The sequence below is a fragment of the Amborella trichopoda genome, chromosome 6 (assembly GCF_054954075.1).
Source record: "Amborella trichopoda isolate Santa Cruz 75 chromosome 6, AtrichopodaSantaCruz75HAP2 v2.0, whole genome shotgun sequence".
Taxonomy (NCBI): Eukaryota; Viridiplantae; Streptophyta; class Magnoliopsida; order Amborellales; family Amborellaceae; genus Amborella; species Amborella trichopoda.
Window position 1 is genome coordinate 41,421,102 of NC_142341.1, and position 25,501 is coordinate 41,446,602.

Here is a 25,501-nt window from a genome sequence, read left to right on the forward strand (position 1 = left end):
TAAAATAAATTTATGGGATATTTAAATAAAAAAATAATATTAGCTCATGAGATATTTGGAAACAAAAAATACCAATAGCTCATGTGGCACCTTTTGTCTATATGCCCACTTCATAATTTATTTTCAAGTTGCTTTATCCATTTTAAGTATTAATTTATTTATCTATTTTGTAATTTCATTAAAGCTTATTTCAAATTCATGTTTTAAAATTCATTTTTGTCTATACCAAGTATTACCCGATAGACCTATTTATTTGTGAGGGTCATACCTTTCTTTCTCTCTATTAATGAAAAGGTCCAAAACTATATAATACACTTCTTTTTTTTCACTATAAATTTGAGTTAGAGAGATCAATTTTATTGCACCGATTTACATTTTTAAATCTCATTTTGGAATGTAGTGGATACCACACTTAGACGTGACACAAATTCTCAGTGTTTATATATTTTTAATAAAATAATACAAAACCATAATACAATACTACTATTTTTGGAAAAACCTAAAAGTCCAGATTTTATAATTTTTTTGGTGATGTTCATCAACACCAAATATTTTGGATCCAGCCAAACCTCCAATATGAATCGCGTATCTACCGATCCGATAACTTTTCACAGTGGGCTATCGGGGTAACCTTGTTGTCCAGTGTCCACCATGTAGAAGCCCAGATTCTAAGGTGGACTTGAAATGCACGCAAAATTGAAAGGCTAGCGAGGGGTTTGGCATGGACTCCATGAATTCCATCCTCTGCTGATTAAAATCACCAGTCCTCCTTTGAACGCAGTACAGGTTCGGTACCAGTCCTCCTTTAAACGCACGCAGTAGAGGTGGAGCGAGGCCGAAACATGGAGAGGCCACCCCATGACTACTCCGGCTTCGCCCAACAGGCGCAGCAGTCCCCCTTTGGGTTGCAACAGCAACACCACTTCCCTCAACCTAGCGCCACCAACACCAACCCCTATACCCCCTTCCCCATCAACCATCATCTTCCTGTCAACAACCTTCCCAATCCAGGCGCCCTCCAATTCCCCCCAGCCTTTCACCGCCCGCCGCCCCTTCCCCATCCTCCTCCTCACCTTCCCCCTTACAACCTCCCTCCACACCCCATTCCCCAACAACACCAAAACATCTTCCCCCCTCCCTTGTTCCATCCATGGGACCCTCCCCCTCCACCGACCCCCCCGCCTGCAGACCCCGAGCTCCAAAAGCGCATCGACAAGCTCGCTGAGTATGCGGCCAAAAATGGCCCCGAGTTCGAAGCCATGATCAGAGAGAAGCAGCAGGACAACCCCGGGTATGCCTTCCTCTTTGGTGGCGAAGGCCACGCCTACTATCGCTATATGCTATGGATTTGCACCCATCCGGCTCCTCCAAATTTCAACCCCACTCCTCTAAACCCTAACCTCCCTCCCATGCACCACAGACCCGCGATGGGCCCGGCCATGCACCACACAGGGCCTGCTGGGTTCCCGGGACCTGCTGGCCCTGGGTTCTTCGACCAGCACCGGCCTCCTCAGCTCCAAGGGCAGCCTCCACAGCCGTTTTTTGGGCAAATTAGGGGAGAGTTTGAGCAACCTCCTAAGGCTTTCAAGGGCTTGTCGGGGCCTTTGCCTTCAGATGTGGCCTCAGAGTTGGGTGGGGTTCTCAACAACTTGACAGGGACAAAGGAGTCCATTAAGGGGGCGAAGATTTGGTTTATGCAGCGGTCACCCTTTGCGCCAGCACTGGCAGAGGCATTGCGAGATCGTGTGCTTACATTGGACGACTCGGAGAAGCAGCTCCATATCATCTACCTTGCGAATGACATACTGTTTGACAGGTGCTCTTTCTTCATACATGCAGCCTTTGTTTACTTTTGCTTTTGAAGAATGCTTTTGATTTTGTGATGATTTCCTATCTTTCGTGGATGACACTGCGAATTTTTTTTTTTTTTAGATCTGTAAACCATCAAGTTTGGAACTTATTTTGTTGTACAAGGGAGGAAAAAGAGAAATAGGTTTATGCAATTTGGCCATGTTTGGATTAAGACAACGATTCAAGGTGATTCATCCATGTTAGGATTAATCTTCAGTTATAATCTGCACTAAGGCTTTTGCAAATTGGATGCCTTTTTAAGCAAGTTTGCATTCTGGATGGCCACTGAGTTTTTTATGTGGATATTAACGCTTCTGGAAATGTGTGAAATGCATTCATTGAGCATATACTGCCGTTAGAAGTCAGAAAGTTTTTATTCATGGAAAGGGTTCTTGCTCCACTCATGTGCTCTAGTTTTGGGTTAGAAAATTTACTGATATGACTTCACTTAGGTCACCTCCAGTCCGAAGGTTTAGTATCTAAACTACTGTTGATTAATGGTGAGATTGCGGTCTGTTTGACACGGAATTTCTGTTCACAAGGCTCTAACTAATTAATAGCTTTTGCAGTTTTAGCACCACTTATGATGATTTCTTTGAAATTATCTAGGGACCCATTCCTGATGATTCCTTTGAAATTCGCTTTCATGGGCGATCTAATTGGAGTAAAACATATGTATCACTTCTTAATGTGGAGAAAATGACTTAGACAATGTTTTTTGATTAACATTTTCTATTTCCGTTTTGGTGGCATAGATCCCTTGTGTAAGAGAATTCAATGCTTTAAGGGTTACTTCTTTGGGGTGAGTTTTTTCTTTGTTTTTTGTGGAAGAAATAGCCTACGGTTGGATCAAGAATGCAAAGATAGACCTATGGTTTACTTTTCATCAAAGATATACCATCCAATTTGACGAAATCAAAGCTTTTCAAAATAGGGCAAAATTTCCCATTTCTTTGATCTAGAAAATGTGAGAAGACAAATCATTTTCTCAAATCCATTGCTTTCAATATGTACACCTAGTGAGTTTTTAGCATAATTTAAAGTTTTGCATAAAAAAGGGGATTTTGGCCTCTTATTGCAAAGAAAATGGGAAATGGGGGGGCGGATTTCCATCCCATTTTATTTTAAAGCTCCACTGAACAGTACTCACGCGAGTCCTATAGTGCTCGCCCAAGTATAGGTGCCCATATCCCTGAGTATGTGCACCAATACTCGCCTCAGCAAGGTGCCAAGGCCGAGTAACTGAGCTGAGTTTAAAAACACTTTATGTGAGGGTTAAGCACTTGGCAAGTACCATATGGATTGAGAGAAATTTCTCCCCCTAAGGAATTTAGATGCCCTTAGTCTTTCGCATCAAGTGCCTCTTCTGTTTTGCAGCGTTTGCTTTTACTTGGTCTATCTCTTGAAGATCACTGCCTTTGAGAACCCTTTTGTTCTTTGTGATTTTGGTTAGTCTAGAGAGGCTGTATTTTTTCCATTGGTTTTAATTTATTTGGGCTGATATACCCACAAGACAGGAGTAGAATACCTTGTTCACTAAATATTAAGAGTAATCTGTTGCTCTATACTGATAAATGTAGGACTAAATAATGTACCTATAAAGATCAAATCAAGGATATAGTGCCTAGTGGAGTTCATGAATGGCTTTGCATGGTATTTTGACATAGTTGAGATGATATGTGTTCGAGAGCGCTTAGGTTGCATCATTTAGAGTTCTTTGGCAAAAACCATGGGGACCAGAAGCCATTAGGTTGCGTCATTTAGAGTTCTTTGGCGAAAACCATGGGGACCAAGTGTACATCTGTTATTTTCTTAAAGAAAAGAACACATTCATTAGATCCATTATCCAATTGTTGGAATGTTGAAGTAATAATAGCCAAAATTTGTTGGCATTGGGCTAGTGATCCGTTTTACTCATCTCCTTGGAGTTGCTGAAATTGTTTGTCCACTAATCTTGCTTCGAGGCATTGGTCGTGACCATCAATTTTGAATTCAGCATTTGAAACCTAGTTGGAACTGATGCAATATTTTCATTAGAATGTAATGTAAGAGCACAATGTAATTTTGTCTTGCACGCAGCCTTTTGGCTCATGACAATTAGAGGAGCAAAGAGTTCCTTTGTTACGGTTTGCTATTCATCTGTGCAACCTTGAAAAAAGGAAATATTCAGAAGTTCTTGACGAAACTCATTATAAAAGAGATATTGACGAACAGTAAGGATTCACTAGCAAGATACTTGAGAGACATCAGATGTGCACTGCTATTCTCTAATTATAGGGTTAGCAAGAGGGTGGTAGCTTTGATACTTGTGAGATGCACAACCACATAAGGTGGATGAGGTCCTCTAACATAGCTATGGAGAGGGGTCCTTATGGGTGACTAAGGGGAAGGACTCATGATGCTAATGCTTTTTGGCCAAACTGCGAGGTTGTGTGAAAAAACCTACAAGCTTCTGCATGAAAAAAATCTATGCCATAAAAAACGTAAGCAAGATTTGAGAATGAAAAATATGAGCATGGGTGTAAGTGTAGAAGTGCCAAAATGGGAAATATATGTGATTAAGACTCAGACTCCCTTGTCGGGACATGACCTGGTGCACTTGCATTGACCCTGTTGTTAGAGTATGAGCATCTCTCCATGGACGAAAGTTGAAATTTGTAACCCTTGTTTTGGCCCCCACGGTAGGTGAAGACTGAAGACTCAGGTAAGTTCTTTTCTTGGTCCATATAAAGTGATGCATCAAATCAAGTTGCACTATCAGCGATCATCCAAAGGTTCACCATATGAAGACTCCAATTGAGAAACTAGTGAAAGAAATGATGGGGGTCTATGTTAAATGTGTATAGTCCTGTTGAAAGATTTTGAGCACTGGAAGTTGTAAAATATCCCATTATGTTTAAATATAAAATGAGGTTAAAGAAAGACATTATACTAGATTGGCCTTTACTTATTTTCAGTTGTGCAAACATGGTCACTGTTTCAAATGAAAAGCTACTGTAAATGTGTGGCTTGAATTTTCACTAGTGAATTTACAGTTTATGTGCGTTGCCTTTGGATATGCACTGAGAAAGAGAGAAGAACAAACTATTCAAAGACAAAAATTAATATAGCATGTTAGGTATTTATAATTAACATATAGATAAAATAGATTATTAGAGATTTTTCACTTCAAAGGAATAGGGTCCCCTTTGGGAGCTATTAACACTTGATCACTACATGACTACTGCAATTAAATAAGTTTTTCTGTATTTTTTTTGAAAAGGTAAATAAGTTTTTTTCTTGAATTAAAAAGATCATTTTACTATAGAATATACATAAGACATGAATTATTATAAATGATTATTCTGGAATTATATTAGGATCGGACCCCTATCCTGATAACACTACCGGTGTTATTACCATTTAGCCTCTTGCCCTTTGTTCTCTATTGGAATAAGATAGGGGTCCGGTCATTTATGAGAATATTCCTAATGGGATTGTGGGGACTAATAGAAAGAATAAGATGGTTGTCATAAAAAATATGGGGAAAGGTATTATAGTAATTTGGAGCAATAATACATTGCAGGCAATTGCCCACATGCACATAATTTCATCAAAGCAAGTCAACATCCATGTTTCATAATTAAAGAACTGTTTCCTCTTGTTCTCGTATGAGGCTTCTTTCTTCTCTATCTTCATTCCAATTTTCTCTTTAGACTTTCTTCAACACGTACTCAATAAATCAAAAGCATGACCTTAACATCTTATCCATCCATGGATGTAATCTCTATCATGCTTGTCCTCATATATATGACTTCACAAACCAACCCCCCGCCCTTTGGGTTGGGGGGGTGGTTCTCCTCTTATCCTCATGTAGATCTCTGTCACTCTTTCTCGTTCTAAACTGAAACAATGTATCCAGCTATCCAAACAAGAGTCATTTGTGGGTGACAAAAAACAAAAACCAGACCACAGGCCAAGAAAAGACAGTAGCATCGAAATAATAGTCCATTTTAAGGAAATAAATAACACTGAATTCAAATAGCAAAAGAATCGCTGATACATGTTGGAGTTCACAATTTTAAGTGGAATGTAATTACTAACCTTTCTAAAATAATGTTTGGTGTAACTCAAAATATTCATCATTATTTCTACGTTCCTGAATATTAGGACCAAGTAAAAGAATTGATTTCAGTTTAATATAACAAAGAAATAAAATATGGTTTCTTATAACTATTTTCATAGAAAAGTCAGGATATATTTTGTAGAGAATTTAAGAATACATTATAAGAACCTTGAAAATTGGTCATAAACTATATTTAAATCGTATTTAAGAATACATTATAAGAACCTTGAAAATTGGTCATAAACTATATTGAAATCATTAGAAATTTCGTGGAAGATTTAACTGTATTTTTAAGTCCTTTAGAAACAGGAAATTTGAGTTTTGATTGAAATTCAAAAGCAATAAAAATTCAAGATTTGAAAATATAAAAGATATTAAAACCAGTTTTATATTGATTCTATATTATAATTAGAAAGGAAAGCAAATTGGAAATGAAACAAAGAATGGCCACAATTTCTAAAAGTATTTCAAATTTTATAAATTAAATGCACGAAATTAGTCATAAATTACATTTATTGCTTAAAACTGTGTACTTAAATTTATAAATTCTTTGAAATTAAAACAACAAAAAAAATTGGTTCCATTTTTTGTTGCCATGATATAACATGATTATTTCCTTGATATGACATGATTATTATCAAATATTTTAAATTTATAATAAATTAAAATTAGTCATAACTATTAGTGAGAGAATTAGTCAAAAATATTAGTGAGAGAAAAGCTTAAATTAAAAATCTATTAGAGAACAAAATTTTGGTACATAATGTACCATACATTTATTTGAAATAATAATAATAATAATAATAATGTTTTAGTAAAAATAAAAATAAATAAATAATTTCAAAAAAAGAGTAATAACAGTTCTTTAAAGTCCAAAAAAGAGAAATTTTATGTTGGAAATATTACTTTCCTATCGTTGTAACAAAGGCAAGAAACCGAAAATAAGTAGGGAGTGATTGCAGAGGCTATGGCTTTATGTTTCTCTTCTTAATCCTAAGGTGAACGAGCAAGCACGGATGCTTTTCAGCAGATACGTGAAGGACATCTGCGCCATGTCTGTTAATATAGGCGTGAAGTGGTGTTGATGCTGGTCGTCTTGTCCCTCCTCATCTGGAGACAAGTGGGGACCTAACCCCATCACGGGGGTGATCGGGGAGCTTAAGGCTGTTACTAGCCTGTTGTTCTCTCCTTTCACTTGTTTGGTAGAACTGGATCTGTTTCGGCTGACAAAGCGGTACACCTTTTGTTACTAAGTACGATGTCGGGGATGTCCAAGTATAGCAAACGTAGATCTATAAGCGAGAAAGAATAGGAGGCTTTGAGTTGGATGTTCTCCTTCATAAGGCGGGCTACCTGGGATCCACCGTAACTTGGATCTTTAGGCGAAATCCAACTCGTTCCCATCCGTGAGCCCATACTAGTCTTCTTTTTAAGGCATTGTAGCCATCCTGTTAACCCCCGTTACATCAATATTTCTTTTGATCTCTCCCCTCCTCTCTCTGTCCTCCTTCTTGCCTCTTTGGAGAAGGGGAGGATAACTTTGGTACTTATCCTAACGATGACTTTTACCACATTTTGCTTCTGTTCGCCCATAACTTTTCCTTTTCATTCTTAAAAAAAGAGGGGAAAAAAAAAACAACCTATCCTTGTTTGTCCCACTCATATACCTAGCTAATCCTTACCCTGCTCCCTTTCTAGATCATACCCTTGCACCCCGTCTAGTGTGAGACATATGTACAAGGGAATATTAACTAGTGTGCAGACAACTAGTCGAGAGACAAGTGAGGTTTTAGTGACAATAGGCCTATGTCAGGGGTCAACGTTGATGTTAACTAGGCATATCTAGTTGTTTTAGTTAAATATGTTTCTCCCTGTTCCCATAGCTCTTTATTTTAGTTATGGACGAGTTAATCAGGCATCTACAAGATGAGATACTGTGGTATATGTTGCTCGTGGATGACTTAGTTTTGATCGATGCGACTAAAAGCAGCATAATCGTAAAATTAGAACTTTGGAGGGATGCTCTAGAATCTAAAGGTTTTAAAATTAACAAGACTAAGACACAATATATGGTATGCAAGTTTAGTAATAGTAGGAGTAGAAAAAAAGAAGTAATTAAGATTAATGGTCTAGAAATACCTGAAAGAGACTATTTTTGATATCTAGGGTCCATAATCCAAGAAAATAAAGAGATTGAGGTAGATATCGCACATAGAATTAGAGCTGGGTGGGCGAAGTAGAGATGTGCGTTCGGAGTTTTATGTGATTGCTGCCAAGGTTTCAAAAAACGCTAGGCGGCCCCTAGGCGGCCTGCCTGGCGCCCAGCGCCTAGGCGGGCGCCCAGAACCTCGGGCACCCTGAGGTGTAAATTCTTAGTTTTTTTTTATATATTTGTTATCCAAATGCACATATATGCATATATTTGTGTCAAAATTTGTCATTTATTCCAAAATTTGAACCATACAAAACATTTAAAACTCTAATAGGCTACTGTAAGGTCTCCAACGCTCAAATTCAGAAATTCTCCATATTGGCATATTCCATGTCCATAAAATAAACCATAATAACATCCAAGATTCCAAGTCTCCAACTCTCCAAGTCATCAACAAACTGACTTCCAAAACTATAGAAAAACCAGTAAACCACACAACGAAATAGTTCAAAAAGACAAAAAAATTACAAACTACATAACTAAATAAAAATCGTTCAAACTCCAAATGTTTAAAGTCCAAGCCAAGATGGTGCAATAAAGTATTAAAGTTACTTCAAAAGAAGAGAGAAGACAAGCAATATATCATTAAGAATCTGAATCATCATCTTCATTGCTTTCTTTTGCATTATAATTGAGGCCGTCATCATTAGAATCATCACCCTCTTCAACATATCCCTCTTCTTCCAGAGATTCTTCTGAATCTGCCTCCTCTTCCTCTATCTCCCTCCGTGAAGTACCAGCAGAAGAAGTTGCTCGAGTCCTCCTAGGATCAGAAGCTTGCCTTGAAGCCTCCTCGACCATTTCCCATGTCAAACCATCCCCAGGGAAGATCTCCTCAGTACCAAGGTCACTAACTAGCCAATCTGAAGCATTCTCCATGTCTTTCAAAGAGATAGGGTCCTTTTTTGGCTGGTTTTTCTTCTTCTTGAGCCTTTGATTCTCTCTAACAAAAACCAAGTCATTGAGCTTCCTTTGCTCAAGGCTATTTCTTCTCTTTGTATGCACCTATAAGGAAAAATAATGCATAAGTAACTACTATAGGTTTATGAGCTTCTTACCTTTTATGAATCTATATTACAAACTAAATATGAACTTATAAACAAAAAAAGCATATAAAATTTTATTCCTCTAAAATAGTAACATAGTAAAATAGTAAAATACCATCTCAAACGAACTCCAATTGCGCTCACAACCAGAAGAGGTAGTTGTCAAACTCAACATCCGCATAGCCATCTTCTGGAGGTTTGGAGCGCTGCTCTCATGCTGTCTCCGCCATTGGGCTGCAATATGTGGGCAACAACCTTTATAATTAATTTAGGTATTTAACATTATCAGAACTTAAAAGAAAATTATAAATTTATATTTTATAAAACAAAAGTACATAAGTCAAAAGAATATTACTTGGTTCGTCTTTGTTTCTCTGCCTTAATGCCATATATTTGCCAAATGACATCAAGGAACACTTTTACGAAATTAGCTCTTCAATTGATATCTTATCTTGGATATTTGGATCAGGAACTACTTTCTCAAGGCACTCATTAAAATCCATCCATAATTACCCCTTTTGACTCAATATCTGCATCTGCATAAAAGAATTTGGGGTTCAAGTAGTATTCCGTTGCATGCAATGGTCTATGGAGCTGCCTATCCCATTTATCATCTATAATCTCCCAAATTGGGGCATACTTCGCTGCATCATCGGCAAATTCTCAGCAATCTCATTCTTAGCCCTTTCCATTGCATCATATATAAAGCCCATGGAGGGCTTATCAGCATCAACCAAGCGCTAGACCTTCACTAAGGGAGGAAATACTAATATCGCATGCTTCACCTTACGCCAAAAATATTTCGAAAGAATAATATCTCGTGTCTTCTTTCCCTTGGCATCTTTAGATCACGTACACCTACTCCACGCCTCTGAAGCAAACATAGACCTTAATGCGATCCTCCTCTTATACATGCTCTGTAGACTAAGGTAGGCAGTGGCAAATCTAGTGACCCCACTAGCTCTCTCTCTCTGTTTTGTAAACTTACGCATCATGCTAAGGGTAAGTATGTGACTGTTTATGAAGATTGTAAGCTTCTTAGCCTTAAAAATAATTCCTTTAATAGGAGGCAATTCAGCAATTGCCTCAAGTATAAGATCTACGCAATGTGCAGCGCAAGAAGTCCAAAATATGCAAGACCTCTTTTGTCGAAGCAAATGAGCTGCAGCTAGATTGGGAGCAGCATTATCTGTCATGTTCCTCCCCAACCTCCTCAATACCCTTATCAATGAAAGAAAATATATAATACGCATCATGAACATCATTGGCAGCATCGATTGAGCACAAAAAAATTGCACCCGTGGGACAGTTTACTAATAAATTCATGTTACTCCTCCTCCTCCTATCACTCAACATATCTGTCATCAAAGAAACTCCAAATTTAGCCCAAACCTCCTTATAAGTCTTGAGATATTCATTAGTGTACTTGACTTCTTTCTTCAGTAGTGGCTCCCCAATTTCATAAGGAGTTGGAGCTTTCAAACCTCCCAAATTGCCCAATTGTTTCCAACATTGTATGGAAGCTATTCAAACTAGCAGTGTTAAAAGAAATGCCCGCATGGTGAAACCACCGAGCAATATACTGAATCACCCTGGCTTTATCTTCCTTTTTAAACCTATTTTCAATTGTCACCTATTTTTTCCAATTTCCCTAGCCTTTCTCAATTACTGTCTCAGGGCTAGGTGTAAAGAAACTATCTATAGGCCCTCTCGTACGAGCCTTCTTAGACCCAAAAGCCCTCTTGGTCTTAGAGCTCTGAGTACTAACCATGGCTACCTCTTCTTCCTCCTCTTCAGCATCCTCTTCTTCAGTTTCAATATTATCATAAAAAATATGAACCCCTGACTTTAATTGTGCTATATCCTTTTTTTTGCAACTTTTTACCCTTTTCAACTTCAATGTATTCCAAAATTTCTTTCTTTACAAGATCTGAGACTTTCTTACATGGGGCGACATCACCTCTAATACCGGCAAGATGTTTCTTAAATCTATATATGCCAGCATTAGAAACATGTCCACAGAAATTGCACATAATTTTATTTCTGTCATTCTTATCTGGGTTAACACAATATTTCCATCCCGGATTTCTACCCCTAGTAGACCCCACAGAAGATCTGTCAAATTGAAATAATAAATCTCAAATAAAGATTACAGACTGACCTTTTCTACCCAATCTCTGATCTTCGATGTTGGCTATCTTAGTCGAGCCACAAATCAACTTAAAAGTCTTCTAATACCACCAATAACACCCTAAAAATAATTTCAATCAGAAAGACAAACTTTTTCAATCCACAAGAAGTACTTTTGATTCTCAGCAATTGCTTTAGATTCTCATAAATAAGTTTAAGATTGAGGGTTTCTTGTTTTTTTTTTCAGTTTGGGGTTGAAAATAAACCCCTAAACTTATTTTATACAAACTTGAGCATCAAAATGACCCCCTTTGCCCTTTTGGGCGAAGTTACAAAAAAAAAGTTCGTCAACTGTGTTGGGCGCCCGCCCAGGTACGGCCACTCGTGTTGGGATGCCCAAGTCCAGGCCTGCGAAAAATTTTTTTTGGGCACCTAGGCGCCGGGCGGTCCGTTTTTTTAAACATTGATTGCTGCATATACCAATAAAGCTGAAGGGACAGTTCTATAGGACAACTGTGAGACCAACTTTGCTTTATGGGACGGAATGTTGGATAGTCAAGAAACAACATGCTCATAGGATAAGTGTAGCTGAGATGGACGGGTGGCAAGGCAAGAAAATATAGAATTCAAAATGAATACATTCGAGAGAACTTAGATGTGGCTTCAATAGCGATAAGATGAAGGAAAGTAGACATAGATGAGCTGGCCATGTGCAGCGCAAACTCAATACAACACCAGTTCGGAGGTTCAAGTGGAAGACTCTAAAAGGGAAAAGGGAAGGCCTAAAAGGACATAGATGAAAGTAGTGAGAAAAGATATGGGGATTTATGGTTTGTTGACAACATGACTCTTTATAGAGAAAAATGGCGGAACAAGATAGTTGGGATAAGGCTTTGATGATGATGATGATGATGATGGTGATGATGATGATGATGATGATGATCCTTCCCCTCCTTTCCTTCGATTGTGCGTCTCGATGGTTCAACAGCCTCAATTCCCAAATCTCTAGATGATAATGCTAAATCAACCCATATTCCTTTGTCCTCTCTTTAGCCACAAATACTCTAAGCTCATTAAACCTACTAATAATCCCTTAGTAGGATTAATAATCCCTACTAATAAACCTACTAAGCTCACACACCACCCCCCCCCACAGAAAACAGACCCCCTCCCTAACTCCATTTAGTGCCATGGAAACCCCTAACTCACACCCACACCTACAACCATAATTCCAACTTCCTTTTCTTATCAACCTCCCATCCCTTTGCTCCATCTATACCATATAACTAAAAACACCTCTTACAGCCTCATAAAGCTTTCTATCGGCAACTCAACCAAAGCTAGAAATCCGAACAAACTTACCTCACTCTCAACTCCTCCAACTTTGTAGACCCACAAGCCAAACCTGAAACCTACCTATTCAACATCAAATACTCCTAACCACCTTCTCCCTTGTCATTAGACCAAGCCAAGAGCTCATCCATATCCAAGGTAGCTTTCTACATGTTAGATTTCCTGAAACTATCCTCTATAGCTGAATTTGATCCACCTAGACATAATTCTAGGAATATGCATAACCATCTTGAACTCTAAATTCATATGTGTTAGCCTCTGGCTAGGGCAGCCTACCTCCTTTCTTTCCCCTCCAAGGAAGTGATGATTTAGTTGCGGCCATAAGAGACCTCATCTTGAGAAAATGCAAACTCCATCTCAAACCTTGGAGCTGGGCTTTCTTAGCCCTCCCAACTGAAGAATATGGATCCATCTTCAAGGTATTCTTCTGCATGCCTGTCATCTGGCCACCTACACAGCATTGGAGATTTCTGTGGAGGTTCCATAAAATTAAATTAAAAAAACATTCCAGAAACTCCCCATAGGCTCTTCCACCATCTTGATCCAATCTCCGACTAAGAATGCATTCTACATTCCATATTCTTGAAGTTTGGAACATATCTTTACAAAATCTCCATCTCCCCTCAAGAGGCAAAAATCTTCATGCCTATAGCAGTCATTGTGGATCATAATTTTCCTTCCTACTCTAGAGGATTGCAGGTGTCACGAATCAACTGCAATAGTCTGCAAATGCTCCAATTCTCACACGAAGAAGTCTGGAAGCGTGACCATCCAAGAATTGCCATGTCACCAATTTGCGTCCCACATCTTCTCACATCCAAGTTGAGGTTTCCTCTCTCCCTCATCCTGGAAGTCAGCCTTCACCAACTCCGGGTATTCATTGATGTCGACAATGAGTCTCGAGAAGCTTCAGCTGCAAATACACCTGTAGCTCTGCCGACCGATGTGACACATTGTCCTCATCCCCAAGGTGCATTTAGACGCTGCACTGTCGCGATCCTTTGAATTATCGTCTTTCCGATCCCACTATTCACACTTTTGTCTCTGAAACCATTGGATCCTATGTGGTATCCATTGCCCTATATAGAAATTCTGATGATGTTTGCTGGAAGTCACGATTGTATATGGCTGGAACGGACTAAGCCTTTGACTTTTGAAGTGAGCTTAGTGCCTTTGCATCCCAACCCATGGGTCATAGGAGGAGATTTCAACACTGTCAGATGGGTACATGGAACTGTCATACTAGAATCATTGCTATCATGACTGGCTTCTCAAATTTCATTCCCCACAAGAATGTCATCGATATCCTTCTTAATGGCTCTGCTTATACTTGGTCCAACCACTCTTCAGATCCTACCTTAATCATATTTGATTGCTTTTTGATCTCCCATGAATGAGATGACATGTACAATGGATCCTATTCCTTGGACCACAAACCCATCCTTCTCAATGCCCTCCCACCTTTATTGGGACCAAAACCTTTTCGATTCAAACCCTCTTAATTCGATGAACCCAAATTTGAGAACCTGCTTGGGTCCTGACAGGTTTCTTTCTCTGTCCACGAGTGGGCAGGTTTCAAACTCCAAAGAACGCTTCACATACTAAAACTTGTAAATAAACAATGGAGCCATAGATCCTAAATAACTTTTGTGCTGCTGTGCTCACTCAAATCAAAGATTTGCACACTGTTGAAGAGATCTGAGCCTTAACCTCTCTAAGTCTTCTAAACGACAAGAGGCCATGCATCTTCTCAAGAAGGAAGAAATCTGTTCCAGACATCCAGAATCAAATGGCTTTGAGCAAGAGATAGAAACACTGCCTTCTTCCACAAGATTGCTAGCTGCAGGCATGGGGTTAATACCATCACCCACATAATGGTAAGCGTCGAGCTAATTCCATATGGAATCTGATGGATGGTGTACCACCACCACCAATTGTGAGCTTCTGTGTGACAACTGCATCTTGAGTTCTCAGATCCCCAGACCTTTTTGTCAAGCAAACACTGTCCCACATCACCAAATGTATTTTGTGAGTAGCGTCTGACCTGTTCCATAGGAAATTCTGCATTAACCATTACAATTTATAGACTTTGCTCATCAGCATGCAGAAGAGGAACATTTGATACATGGAGATATAGCTAAAGTGGCTTTTATCAAGTTGTTTCGACCTCTGAAGGAGAGGGTACAAACTTTCTTGGCAGCTAACCATCTTTCAAACTTCTGCACTATGTCATTTCCTTTGTCCTTCATGGGTTTCCCCATGCAAAGAGGCAGATTGAGATATTTTTTGGGTAAAAAGTCTGTACTGTAACTCATTCTCCTTGCAAGGGATCGAGCATTGATATGTTCAAAGCCCAACCCTCAGGAGCTTGGTCCTTGCCATATTCACTTTTGTGATAGTGACCACCCCAAATAATCTCACAAGAGTGATATTACAAAACATGTATATATTATTAGTATATTGGAGGTGGATGACGGCCTTTCCTAGTCGTGAAGTGGCAAACCCCCTTAGGAACTCATGGTTGTAAACTTTTTCTGTGGATCTGCCGAATGTGCCTGCCCAATGAAAAACATGAACACATAAAGGGGATCACTCTGTCGTAACCCTCGTGATGTAGGAAAATGTCCTATAAGGACCAATTGATGAGGATCTAGAAGCAGTATTACCTAGACACTTCATAGATCTCATTGTATCGGGTATCGACACATGTCAACACTTTGACACGTGTCAACATGCATAGACACCGGTTTGACATGTTGTCTGTATGTCTCAGGCCATTTTACTGGTTATCTGTCGACACTTCATATTGGAGTGTCGTCATTATATTGCAAATTACGAAGCTCATGGTCACACTTAACTCTTTCAAAAAAAAAAAAAAAATTTGGAAGCTCATAGCCAAATAGTAGTGCGGATATTCTTGACGCAAATGGTGTTGAGATCAAATCCTTGTGAGGGTTGTTTTTTTCATGTGACTAAACCTTTTTTGAACTTTGTAGGATTGCATTTTCAAAAATGAATGCCAAGGGCTAGTTTGGAACATGAGACGTGTTGAAGCAGCCTGCTACTTGCAATCACTATGAGGAATTGTCATGTGTATTTAAATGAACAACATTTTATATAGTATAATAGTTAAACTAAATGATGGACTATTAGAGCACAGAAGTATACTATTTAAATATTATGACTCAAAATAAAAGAACTCTCTTATCAAATAGTAAAATGTAATAAAATATAAAATTTATGTATTTATTTATCTTGGGTCGATAATACAGAAAAATGGAGAGATTGAGGAACATGTCGCACACAAAATTAGAACTAGGTGGGCGAAGTAAAGATGTGCAACTAGAATGTTGGGTGGACATAAAGTAGAAGGGCAAGTTCTATAGGACAGCTGTGAGACCAGCTTTTCTCTATGAGGCGGAATGTTGGGCAGACATTAAACAATATACCCATAGAATGAGTGTAGCAGAGATGAGGATGTTGAGATGGATGAATGGCAAGACTAGAAGGGATAGAATTCAAAATGAATCCATACGGGAGAATTTAGGTGTGATACCAATAGGCGATAAGATGAGAGAGAGTAGACTTAGGTGGGCTGGCCATATATGGCGCCGACCAAGTACAACACCTGTTAGGAGGTGCGAGTTCATTCAAGTAGAAGGACTGAAAAGGGTAAGGGGTAGGCCCAAAAGGACGTGGGTGGAAAATATATGGGGACTTATTGCCTCATTGAGGGTATGGCCTTTAAGAGAACGGAATGGCGGACCAAGATTCATGTAGCCGACCCCAACTAATTGGGAAAAGGCTATGATGATGATTTTATAGTCATTTATTATAATATTCTTACGTACTAAGATTGTCACATAGAGTGTCTCTAAAGTTTGAATGTGATTTATGTTCTAAAATATGAATTGTGTTGTGCTGAATTCAGCTTGCCATCCGTCTGATAATGTCAAATTATAAATGTTTCTACTAAAACAATTGTGAAATAATTATGACATGCGTTATGCAAAATATTACTTTTGCATATATAGAAGGATATATTTTTATTTTTCTTCCATAAAATTTATTTATTTTTCTTAAATTTTAGATCGTTTATTTATTATTTTAACAAATTATATGTTGAAATTCTTTTATTATTTATGTGTATATTATATATAAGGTTGCATGGACGTGTCGAGGACATAGTGGGTTTTTGGGCCAAAGTTCTAGATACTTGAGATACACACTGGACACGATACTCATGTCGGCGTCTATGTAACACTATCTATAAGTGCTCAGAGGAGGGGCAACCTGGCATGGAGGATCTCCTTTTAGCTCCAAAACCTATTAAAGCTAGAATTTAATTGAGGATGTCCCAATTCATGCGGTTGTAAGGATTTTCAAAATCTAATTTGCAATGATTTCTGACGAGTTTGATTGGGCTCGTTTATCAATACATTCGTGCACAATTAGAGCCACGTGAAGGATCTGCCTTCCTTGCACAAAGTCGCCTTGAGGAGGCGACATTACTTGGCTTAGCTCCTGGGTAGCTGGGAGGTCAGCACTGGCTAGTATTTGTAGGAACTGTTGATCAGGCAGTTGGATTTGAAGTCTTTGATCTCCTCTCGGTGATGATGGTGGCATTCATGTCCTTGTTTGTGATGCCCCTCTAGTAAAACTCAGAGTAGCAGTCCATAATGTCTTGGCAATTTACCACAATTGGTGGGAACAAATCTACTGGGAAGACATCGGGCCCAGGTGCCTTGTCATGGCCTAGCTTGATGATGGCCCTACAAACTTCTTTTTTGATAGAATGGTTTCCCTAAGCAGACGGACCACGCATTGGAGATTAACTAGGATTTCAATAATGGCAACTTTTGGTGAGATGATGTTTTCAGCAGAAAAAATATTTTTGAAGAAAGTTATCACGCGACAGATGTCATTGTGGTCTTCGAATGTGCGCCCTCTACCTTAATTTGTAGGATAGAGTTGCTTCTTTTCCTATAGAGAGCCATTTTATGGAAGAACATTTTTTCTGTTTCCTTTAACCATTTGATGCCTGAAAATCTCGTCCTTCCTGAAGCAATTTGTAGGTCGATCTTAGTAGTGTTTCTAGTGGATCTCTCCTTTGGGTTCAGGTAGCGGACATCCTCAAGCAGGTCAATATCTTTGATAATAGATCGGGGACAATTTTTTCAATGGGCGGTGGCCGAAAAGTGTTCTTGGTTCCAGGTCATTAGTTTCTTAAAGGAGTTGGCAGTTCTTGCATAGTCTTGAAACACAAAGGAGGACAACCTTTGAGAGATTAGGCTGTATATCCTACCATTCACAAGCCACATCATTACGAACCTGTAAGGTCTAGGGGCCAAATTGGGTGATGGTTGAGTCAAGTAAGTATAGGGCCATGATTGGAGACTGGTTTGGGTAATGTTCAAGTGTGGATCCCTTGAAATAGGATGTCCCAAGAGTTATTTTAAATCTGTAAAGTAACTTTGCCATTTACCTGTGTTCAACAAGACCATGTTTTTTGACTGTTTGATAACTCTACTCGATCATAATTTTGTGTCCCAGATGGTTGGTCGCCTATTTTTTAGTTCTTAAGTAATTAGAACAGGTTCTAATGCTTTTAGATGGTACCAACACAAAGAAAACTTTCATTTTGGATTAGGAAGTTCTTTCAGATCCTCAGATTTTGTCTCTTGAACTTGTTTAGGTCATTACTGATCAATATTATCATGCCTCTCTACGTATTTGGCAAGACTTTACTATCACAATTTTATTCTTATCCCGTCATGTGTATTAGAAAGGGGTAGTTTGTTTTTTTTCGCTGACATGCGTATTAGATGAGCTAGCATTCAATAGTTTGTCAGAGACTGAAAACTCCGGTTGGCAATATATCGACAAGCTTTCCCATTGAAGTTTTTTTGGATGTTGACAAAAATAATTGATAATTAAATACTGCAGTCAGCATATGCCTGAATAACCATGTGAACGTACAAATCATGCACCTAAGGGAGGCACCCTCAATAATTAAAACAGTTAATGGATCACATAATGGCACAGGGGCAGAACTAGTAAGACATATCTGTACAATACTATGTCACAAGTTCTAAGTAGGGCAATTGGACTACATCCCTGCAAGTTATTTGCACTACTAGAAGTGGATATAACCTTAATCAAGTCCACACTTCTCATAGCTTTCTGGTTTTAGGTGATTCTTCTGCACTCCATTCTGAATATAAGTTCAGGTAAGTGGCTTCTGTTCTTTATGGGAAGAAGCCATGATGACTTTTTATGACGTTTCACATAAATCTATTGCATGTGAACACCAATTTATAGATGCCTAATTGATTGGACTGAAGCAGGGTAGATTGAGCTGGACTGCTGACTAAAGTTTGAAATAGGACTGCTACCTAAAGTTTGAAATCCTTTCTGATGATCTGGTTGCATCTGAAAGAAAGTATTTCTGATGATCTGGTTGCATCTGAAAGAAAGCTTGATGAAAAGGGGGTGCTATTACGCAATACAGTTATAGTGGGAGTTTCCAACTGATATTGCTGCAATTAAATTGTTGCTTCATGCGACCTATGATATATGGACTTAGGGTAGATGAAGCAGATTCTAAGACTTGTTTCATAGAGAGAGCAAGGCAACTATGTGGGTCTATAGATTGTTGTCATAGATTAGGGTGGTTTGTCTGAAGTGGGGTATCATTAGTGCCTATGCATAGATACTTTTTATTTTTATTTTTTGGTAGTTCAGCGTCCCTTACCCATGATAGGAATGGAATTCAAGATGTCTTGTGGCGCACCTCGCCTTGATCCCATTCTTTTACCCATGAATAGATTTGCCTCTTCTATTTGTCATGTAAGCAATTGTGTCAGTCCATAAATTTGCGTCTTTTGAACTGTTATGTACATGCAAGAAAATTGTGTTTCCCGATGATTTGATCTGATTCTATTCTTCCCCAATTGTCGAAGAACAACTTTTAGTTGGAAACAAGGTTTCTCTGAGCCTGAATCGTCCATTAACATTTTTGTTTTATTTAAATTGCAGGCTTTAGATTGAGGCTTTTTTTATTTATTTCATTGCAGGATTCATTCAATGCCTGATTTGAAATACTTGAAAACTTTTTTGTGTCTTCTACTGCAGTTTACAGAGGCGTATGAATCCTCGAGAACTCGACAATGAGGCCCTCGCCTTTAGACCAGTTCTTGGGGCTATGCTGGCTAGAATTTATCACAACCCTCAAAACAAAGATGCAAATCAGGCTCGGCTAAAGAAGATTTTGCAGTTTTGGGCCTCGAAGGAAGTTTATGATGACGACACCATCTATGCCCTAGATAGAGACATGACTGCGGGACTTCTCCCTTCTATGATCGGACCCACAAAAGATCCTGCTTCCTCAATGGAACCATCCGGACTGACAGGTCTCTCGCTGTGTGCATGTGTGAGTGTGTGTTTTAATTCTTTTCCTGCCCTTTCTAAACTCTAAATTGGTCACAGGGCTACCAAGAGGACCATCAGAGGGTCTTGCACAGTGGCAACCCGATCAGCACAGGAACTCAGGCCTACCCTCACTTGAACATGAGCACAAAGAACCAACCGGTGCCCTTCCCACTTCCCTACCGCCCGTGGGGCCCACCTCTCAGTTCATCCCCTCGACGAGTCAACACTTCCTAAACAGCTCCAGTTTTCAAAGCTTACAACCCATGCCGCAATTCTCTGCACCCTTGTCCATTCTACCGACTCAACAACTAACCATGTCCCAACTCACTCCTCCATCAGCCAAAGTCAGCGACCAAGCTCCCCCACCCTACCCATTATTCCCACCAGGCCTCATTCCTGGCATGGTACGAAAGATGCAGATTGGTAGTGGGGTTCCTTACTCTCCCTTGAGTCCTCTAGATATCCCCACTGTCATCCCTCCTTCCACTGCCTCTCCATCTTACATTTTAGATAGAGTTTCTAAGTTTTTCAAGGAAGTAGGAGAGGTTAACCCCTCTGAGGGTCCCATACGCAAGTCCGGATCACCTGATCATGTGAATGATGTTGATGAAGATGAGGATGAGAGGGAAAGAGTGGTGCGTAAAGGTGGTGCATGCATTCCACCACCACCCAATTTGCAGATGGATTTGGAGACTGGGAGCTTTGCAGATGGGAGTGTTGAGAGGAGCGGCAGTGGCAGGCTTGGGCTTGGGGCCACTGCTGATCCTAATGAGGTGAGCCAATATGATGATGTGTACACATCGTATAGAAAGCAGAGAAGCACAAATTATCACTCTTCAATGAGTGCTAGAGCTGCTGCGAGATGAGCCCTTTTTGGTGAGAGGAAGTTTGTTGATTATAATCTGTGGTAGGATGACCCCTTTTTTTTTTCTGATATGGTTTTCGTAATGATTGGTACAATTATGGTGTTTAACTAATGGATGGCTTCATGTATGTGTTTTTGCCTATGCCTGGGGTAAGAAGCATGGTTTTAAAATGTGGCCGCATCATGCGGTATGCTGCGGTGGGCTCCACATCAGAACTGATCGCATATGCACTTTTGGCCTAAGCAGCCGCATATGTGCCGCATCGTAGTCGCATCCTGAATCACACCGCATCGCACTGCATTCTACCGCAGCCCCTTTCGTCAATTTTTTTTTCGATATTTCCTCTTGAGGAGGGGCAAAATGGTCTTTTTGACCATCCAAAAATGGGGAAAACTGTTTGGGGGTAGTAAACCCCTTAAATGATGATTTCCAGCCACTTTTGTGGCTTTTTTTGCATCAAATCGAGGGAAAAAAAAAATTGGCAGAAATTTATTTTTCATTCAAATATTTGATTTGGCTGTTTTTTGATATTTGGATGTTGATGTGATGCCTTTGATTGTTAATTTGGGGATGTTAGGGTGAATTTGTGATAAGAGTTAATAGTTAAGTTATTAACTATTAACTCTTTTTGAGCTTAATTTTTGATTTTTAATATCACTATTTTGTGTTTATGGTTGCGCTTATGGTTGTTGATGGTTGTGCTTTATGGTACAAATTTGTGCTTATGGTTGTGCTTATAGTTGTTGATGGTTGTGCTTATGGTGCAAATTTGTGCTTATGTTTTTTGATTGTTGAATGTTTTATGAAGCTAGTTTCAAGTTTCTAGTTTCTAGTTTCTATTAGAGGATAGTGGATAATCGGATACAGAATCTCCGACAACGAATAGTTTTGAAGTTAATAATTAAAGTAACATATCTACTATTATATATATCACATCCATATTTTTTTCTATGCATTAATTTAATTTTTTAGATTTTTTTATATTTATTGACCTCATCGTCGCGTTGCATCCGCATCAGGGCCGTATCAAGCTGCATCGCTGTATCGGCCCCCATCGCTTTTGGCTGCATTCCGCATTTTAAAACGGAATGCATTTTAAAACACTAAGAAGTCCTGTGTTCTATGAAAACATTAGGCTTTGAAAACAGCTGCAAAATTTTGGGATAGTGATAGCGTGCAATGGGTGGATTTGGTACTAGTTGTTGTATTTGGCAATGGAGATTAGCATATGACTCTGTGTTGTGAAATAGGCATAGTGAAATTCAGGTGTATTGTGCACAAACAGTTATGCAAAATGTCTTTGGTTCATCTTGCAGATTTGATTCAATTATGCAAAATGTCTTTGGTTCATCTTGCAGATTTGATTCAATTACTGCTGTTTAAGTATTTTCTGTTTTCCCTTTTGTAGGTTAGCTTGATTTGGTTAAACTCATGATTTTTCCAAACAAAAGTATGAATTGCTCTAGATTATCTATGTAATGAATGAATTGCTCTAGATTATCTATGTAATGAATGTCTGTTTCTAACGTGCAAATTAAAAAGTTTTTGGGCTAAATCGAATAGTGGTTAGGGTGGTATGGAGTCAGAGAATGACGTTTTGAGTCCGAGGTGTATAATTTTTTTCCTATTATTATTTTTAATTGTTATTCTCTTTCCCATTATTTGAACGGTCCTGTTTTCTCTTTGCGGTCCCATTGCATACTCCTCAAATTAGAGGCCCTCGCTTTTCTCATCTAGGGCGCCTTTAGACAAGGGTCATGATCATGGAATTAAGAAGGGAAAAAGTTTATAATGTGTCAACCTTATGCTTTACACCACATAAATCCATTTAAAATTGGTGTTTCATAAATCCATTTTTAAAGGGTGTTTTGATTTTGAAGAAAACCGTGTAACTGGTCATCTCCACTTCGAGATGTATGAATATGAAAAAAAAAAGATATGGTACATCTTATAAAACATTATCTAGACCGTTTATTTTCAAAAAATTTAATGGCTATGAATATTCTCAATCTAAACCACTTTTGAGCTTTAAATTTCTTAATTAGGCATGACAATGAATTTTTAAGCCATCCTAATTGTTTTTACTAGTATCTGAGCTACTTCTTTAGCTAGATTTAGATCCGCGCTTTACTCAGATTGTTTAAGATTGACACCTATTCAAACGGTACCTATTAAGTAGTACAGAGACGACCAACAATATGTACAATGATGGCTTATTACTCGAAAGTTGAGTGTCATGATACATGGGGTAGCTATGCATACGCCACTTGTGCATTGTGTATACCAAACATAAGCTATGTACATTATATTTCCACCATTTTTTTAAGGGTGTGGTGTGTATAAGGTTGAGGCACTAAAAAATCAAAGTAAGGCACACTTTCAAATAATATCGAAAGATGTTGTTTAGATTTGGGGTCTTTGTAATGGTTTGAATTTTTTTTTATCTCTAATTATAAAATTTCTAGCGTAAAAAATAGTGTATATCAAAGAGATCTATGAACACTTGAAAATTGATGGTCTATAAAATATATTATAAGATACGCTATTTCCAAGACTGGAAATTCATTTGTTCTCATGTTCGTACATCTAGATGTTGAGATGATCGATTTGAGGACTCTTGGCATCGAAACAACCTCTTCTAGTGAATTTTTGAGTTGCGGCTTAATGTAATTGTTTAGGGCCTCACCCTAGTATAATTTTTATTTTTTTTCAAATATAGGGGAAATATAACCATGTTCGTCAATTTGCTTAACAAAATCAATTTACGTGGTTAAGCCGACTAAATATAGTTGTTACTTTTGAAAAGGGTGAGGTCAACGTAAAGCTTAGGTTTTATGATTAAAAGTAAATCTTGAGTTCGGAACCTGGTTGAAAATGCAAGTGCTAAAGTTTTTATGGTAGCTTAAAATTAAAATTTTGCTCCTAGTTATGAAATTTGACGCTGCAAAAAATGTGCAGATTTATGGAATTAGAAAAAACTTGAAATACGCAGTCCAAAAATATATTACAAGCTATTTTTAGAACTTGAACTCTAGTCTTTTAAAGACCATAATTGTCGAGAGTGAAAAATCAGTTTCATGATTCTTTGATGATTAAAGGATCAATTCCATGCATCTTTTATGGTTTATGGTTCCTAACCCTTGACCGATGCTTTCGTGGCTCAGGACGAGGTTTGATCCTTAGTCGCATACTACTTTTGTGGTTTAAGGTTCCTAACCTATGCCCCATGCCTTTGTAGGCTCAGGACAAGGTTTGATCCTTAGTCCCATACTTCTTTTATGGTTTAAGGTTCCTAACCTACACCCGATGCTTTCGCAGGCTCACGACGAGGTTGGATCCTTAGTCCCATTCTTCTTTTATGTTTTAAGATTCCTAACCTACACCTGATGCCTTCGCATGCTCGTGACGAAGATCAATCGTTAGCCCCATACTTTTTTTATGGTTTAAGGTTACTAACCTGTGCCCATTGCCTTCATGGCTCAGGGCGTGGTTCGATCCCCAAAAAGCATGCTTGATATGTGCAACCCGATGATCAAAACCAATAATCAATGCTCTTATATGACCGGAAGTTGGGATTCAGACCCCTGGATAGTTTCAGATGTATAAGTCGGTAACCTTTTAACCTATGCTTGAGAACTCGAGACCTAAGGTTGAAAAAGCCCCAAATTTGTTTTAAGGTTTAAACCGCCAGGCGATCATAAGCATCAAACTTTATCGACGGAAGATAGGACCCAACATCAGTAACCAAACGCAAGGGTCATTCAATTTTAGGATTGAACCCCTGATTTCTTAACTGACACTTTACAAAAAGCCTAGCCAAATCTTGAAGAAATTCCATTGGATTTTTACAAAATTTGGGCATATCTTCCACATGAAGTTTTAAATCTCAAAAAATCCCATGTCCAATTGATCAAAAGCCAAAGTTGGGGGCATAACCCTAGAGCATTGGCTCAGACCTAGAGGATGGGATTAAATAAAGGTCATTGAACCTTTTTCCCATCGAGAGCAGATGCCCAAGAGCTAGGTTACAACCAGGAATTGATGTTAAAGTTGATACAACGGAAAAGATGGAACAAGATAATAGACATCGTAAAATAAAAAAAAAGAGATAATAGATATACCATAAATAGAATAGGAAGGGGCACTCATTGTTTTGTGCTGAACTCCTGTAGAAAGGGTTGGAATGTGGTTACGGAAGTTCGAAAGACCCAAATCTGCAAGCTCTGCTTGCAAGAAAGGGATGTTCTTTAAAGCTTCAAGGTTACCGAAGTTGGATGCAAATGACCGAAGTTTGGTCGAAAAGCTTTCAAACTCACTAGACATGAGGTTGCAAAGATTTTCGAGAGAAAAGAGGTCGAATACAGGTCAATGGAACTTTACTTCACATGATTGAAACAGGTCACAAACGCTTGTTGAAGGTCATTGGGAAAATGAGAAGTTGTCGAAAAATACAGAGGGATATTAGGAAAGTTTATGTGTTTCAAGGCAGAAGAATGACAAAGAATGA

The 25,501-nt window shown here is 38.7% G+C and overlaps 1 protein-coding gene and 1 long non-coding RNA gene across 2 annotated transcripts; one reads left to right on the forward strand and one right to left on the reverse strand.

The window, feature by feature from the left end:
* The first annotated feature begins 610 nt into the window (after window positions 1–610).
* On the forward strand, window positions 611–21,499 carry LOC18429943 (SUPPRESSOR-OF-WHITE-APRICOT/SURP RNA-binding domain containing protein 1). Its single transcript, XM_006840111.4, has 3 exons — window positions 611–1,816; window positions 19,832–20,109; window positions 20,186–21,499. Exons 1-3 carry the CDS (start codon window positions 843–845, stop codon window positions 20,992–20,994), a joined length of 2,061 nt encoding a protein of 686 aa, XP_006840174.1. The 5' UTR covers window positions 611–842; the 3' UTR covers window positions 20,995–21,499.
* On the reverse strand, window positions 9,065–9,491 carry LOC148781776 (uncharacterized). The gene is made up of 2 exons (XR_016058535.1): window positions 9,330–9,491; window positions 9,065–9,173 (listed from the first exon to the last, which is right to left on the reverse strand). It is a non-coding gene; the product is annotated as an uncharacterized LOC148781776 (long non-coding RNA).
* Window positions 21,500–25,501: the final 4,002 nt, after the last annotated feature.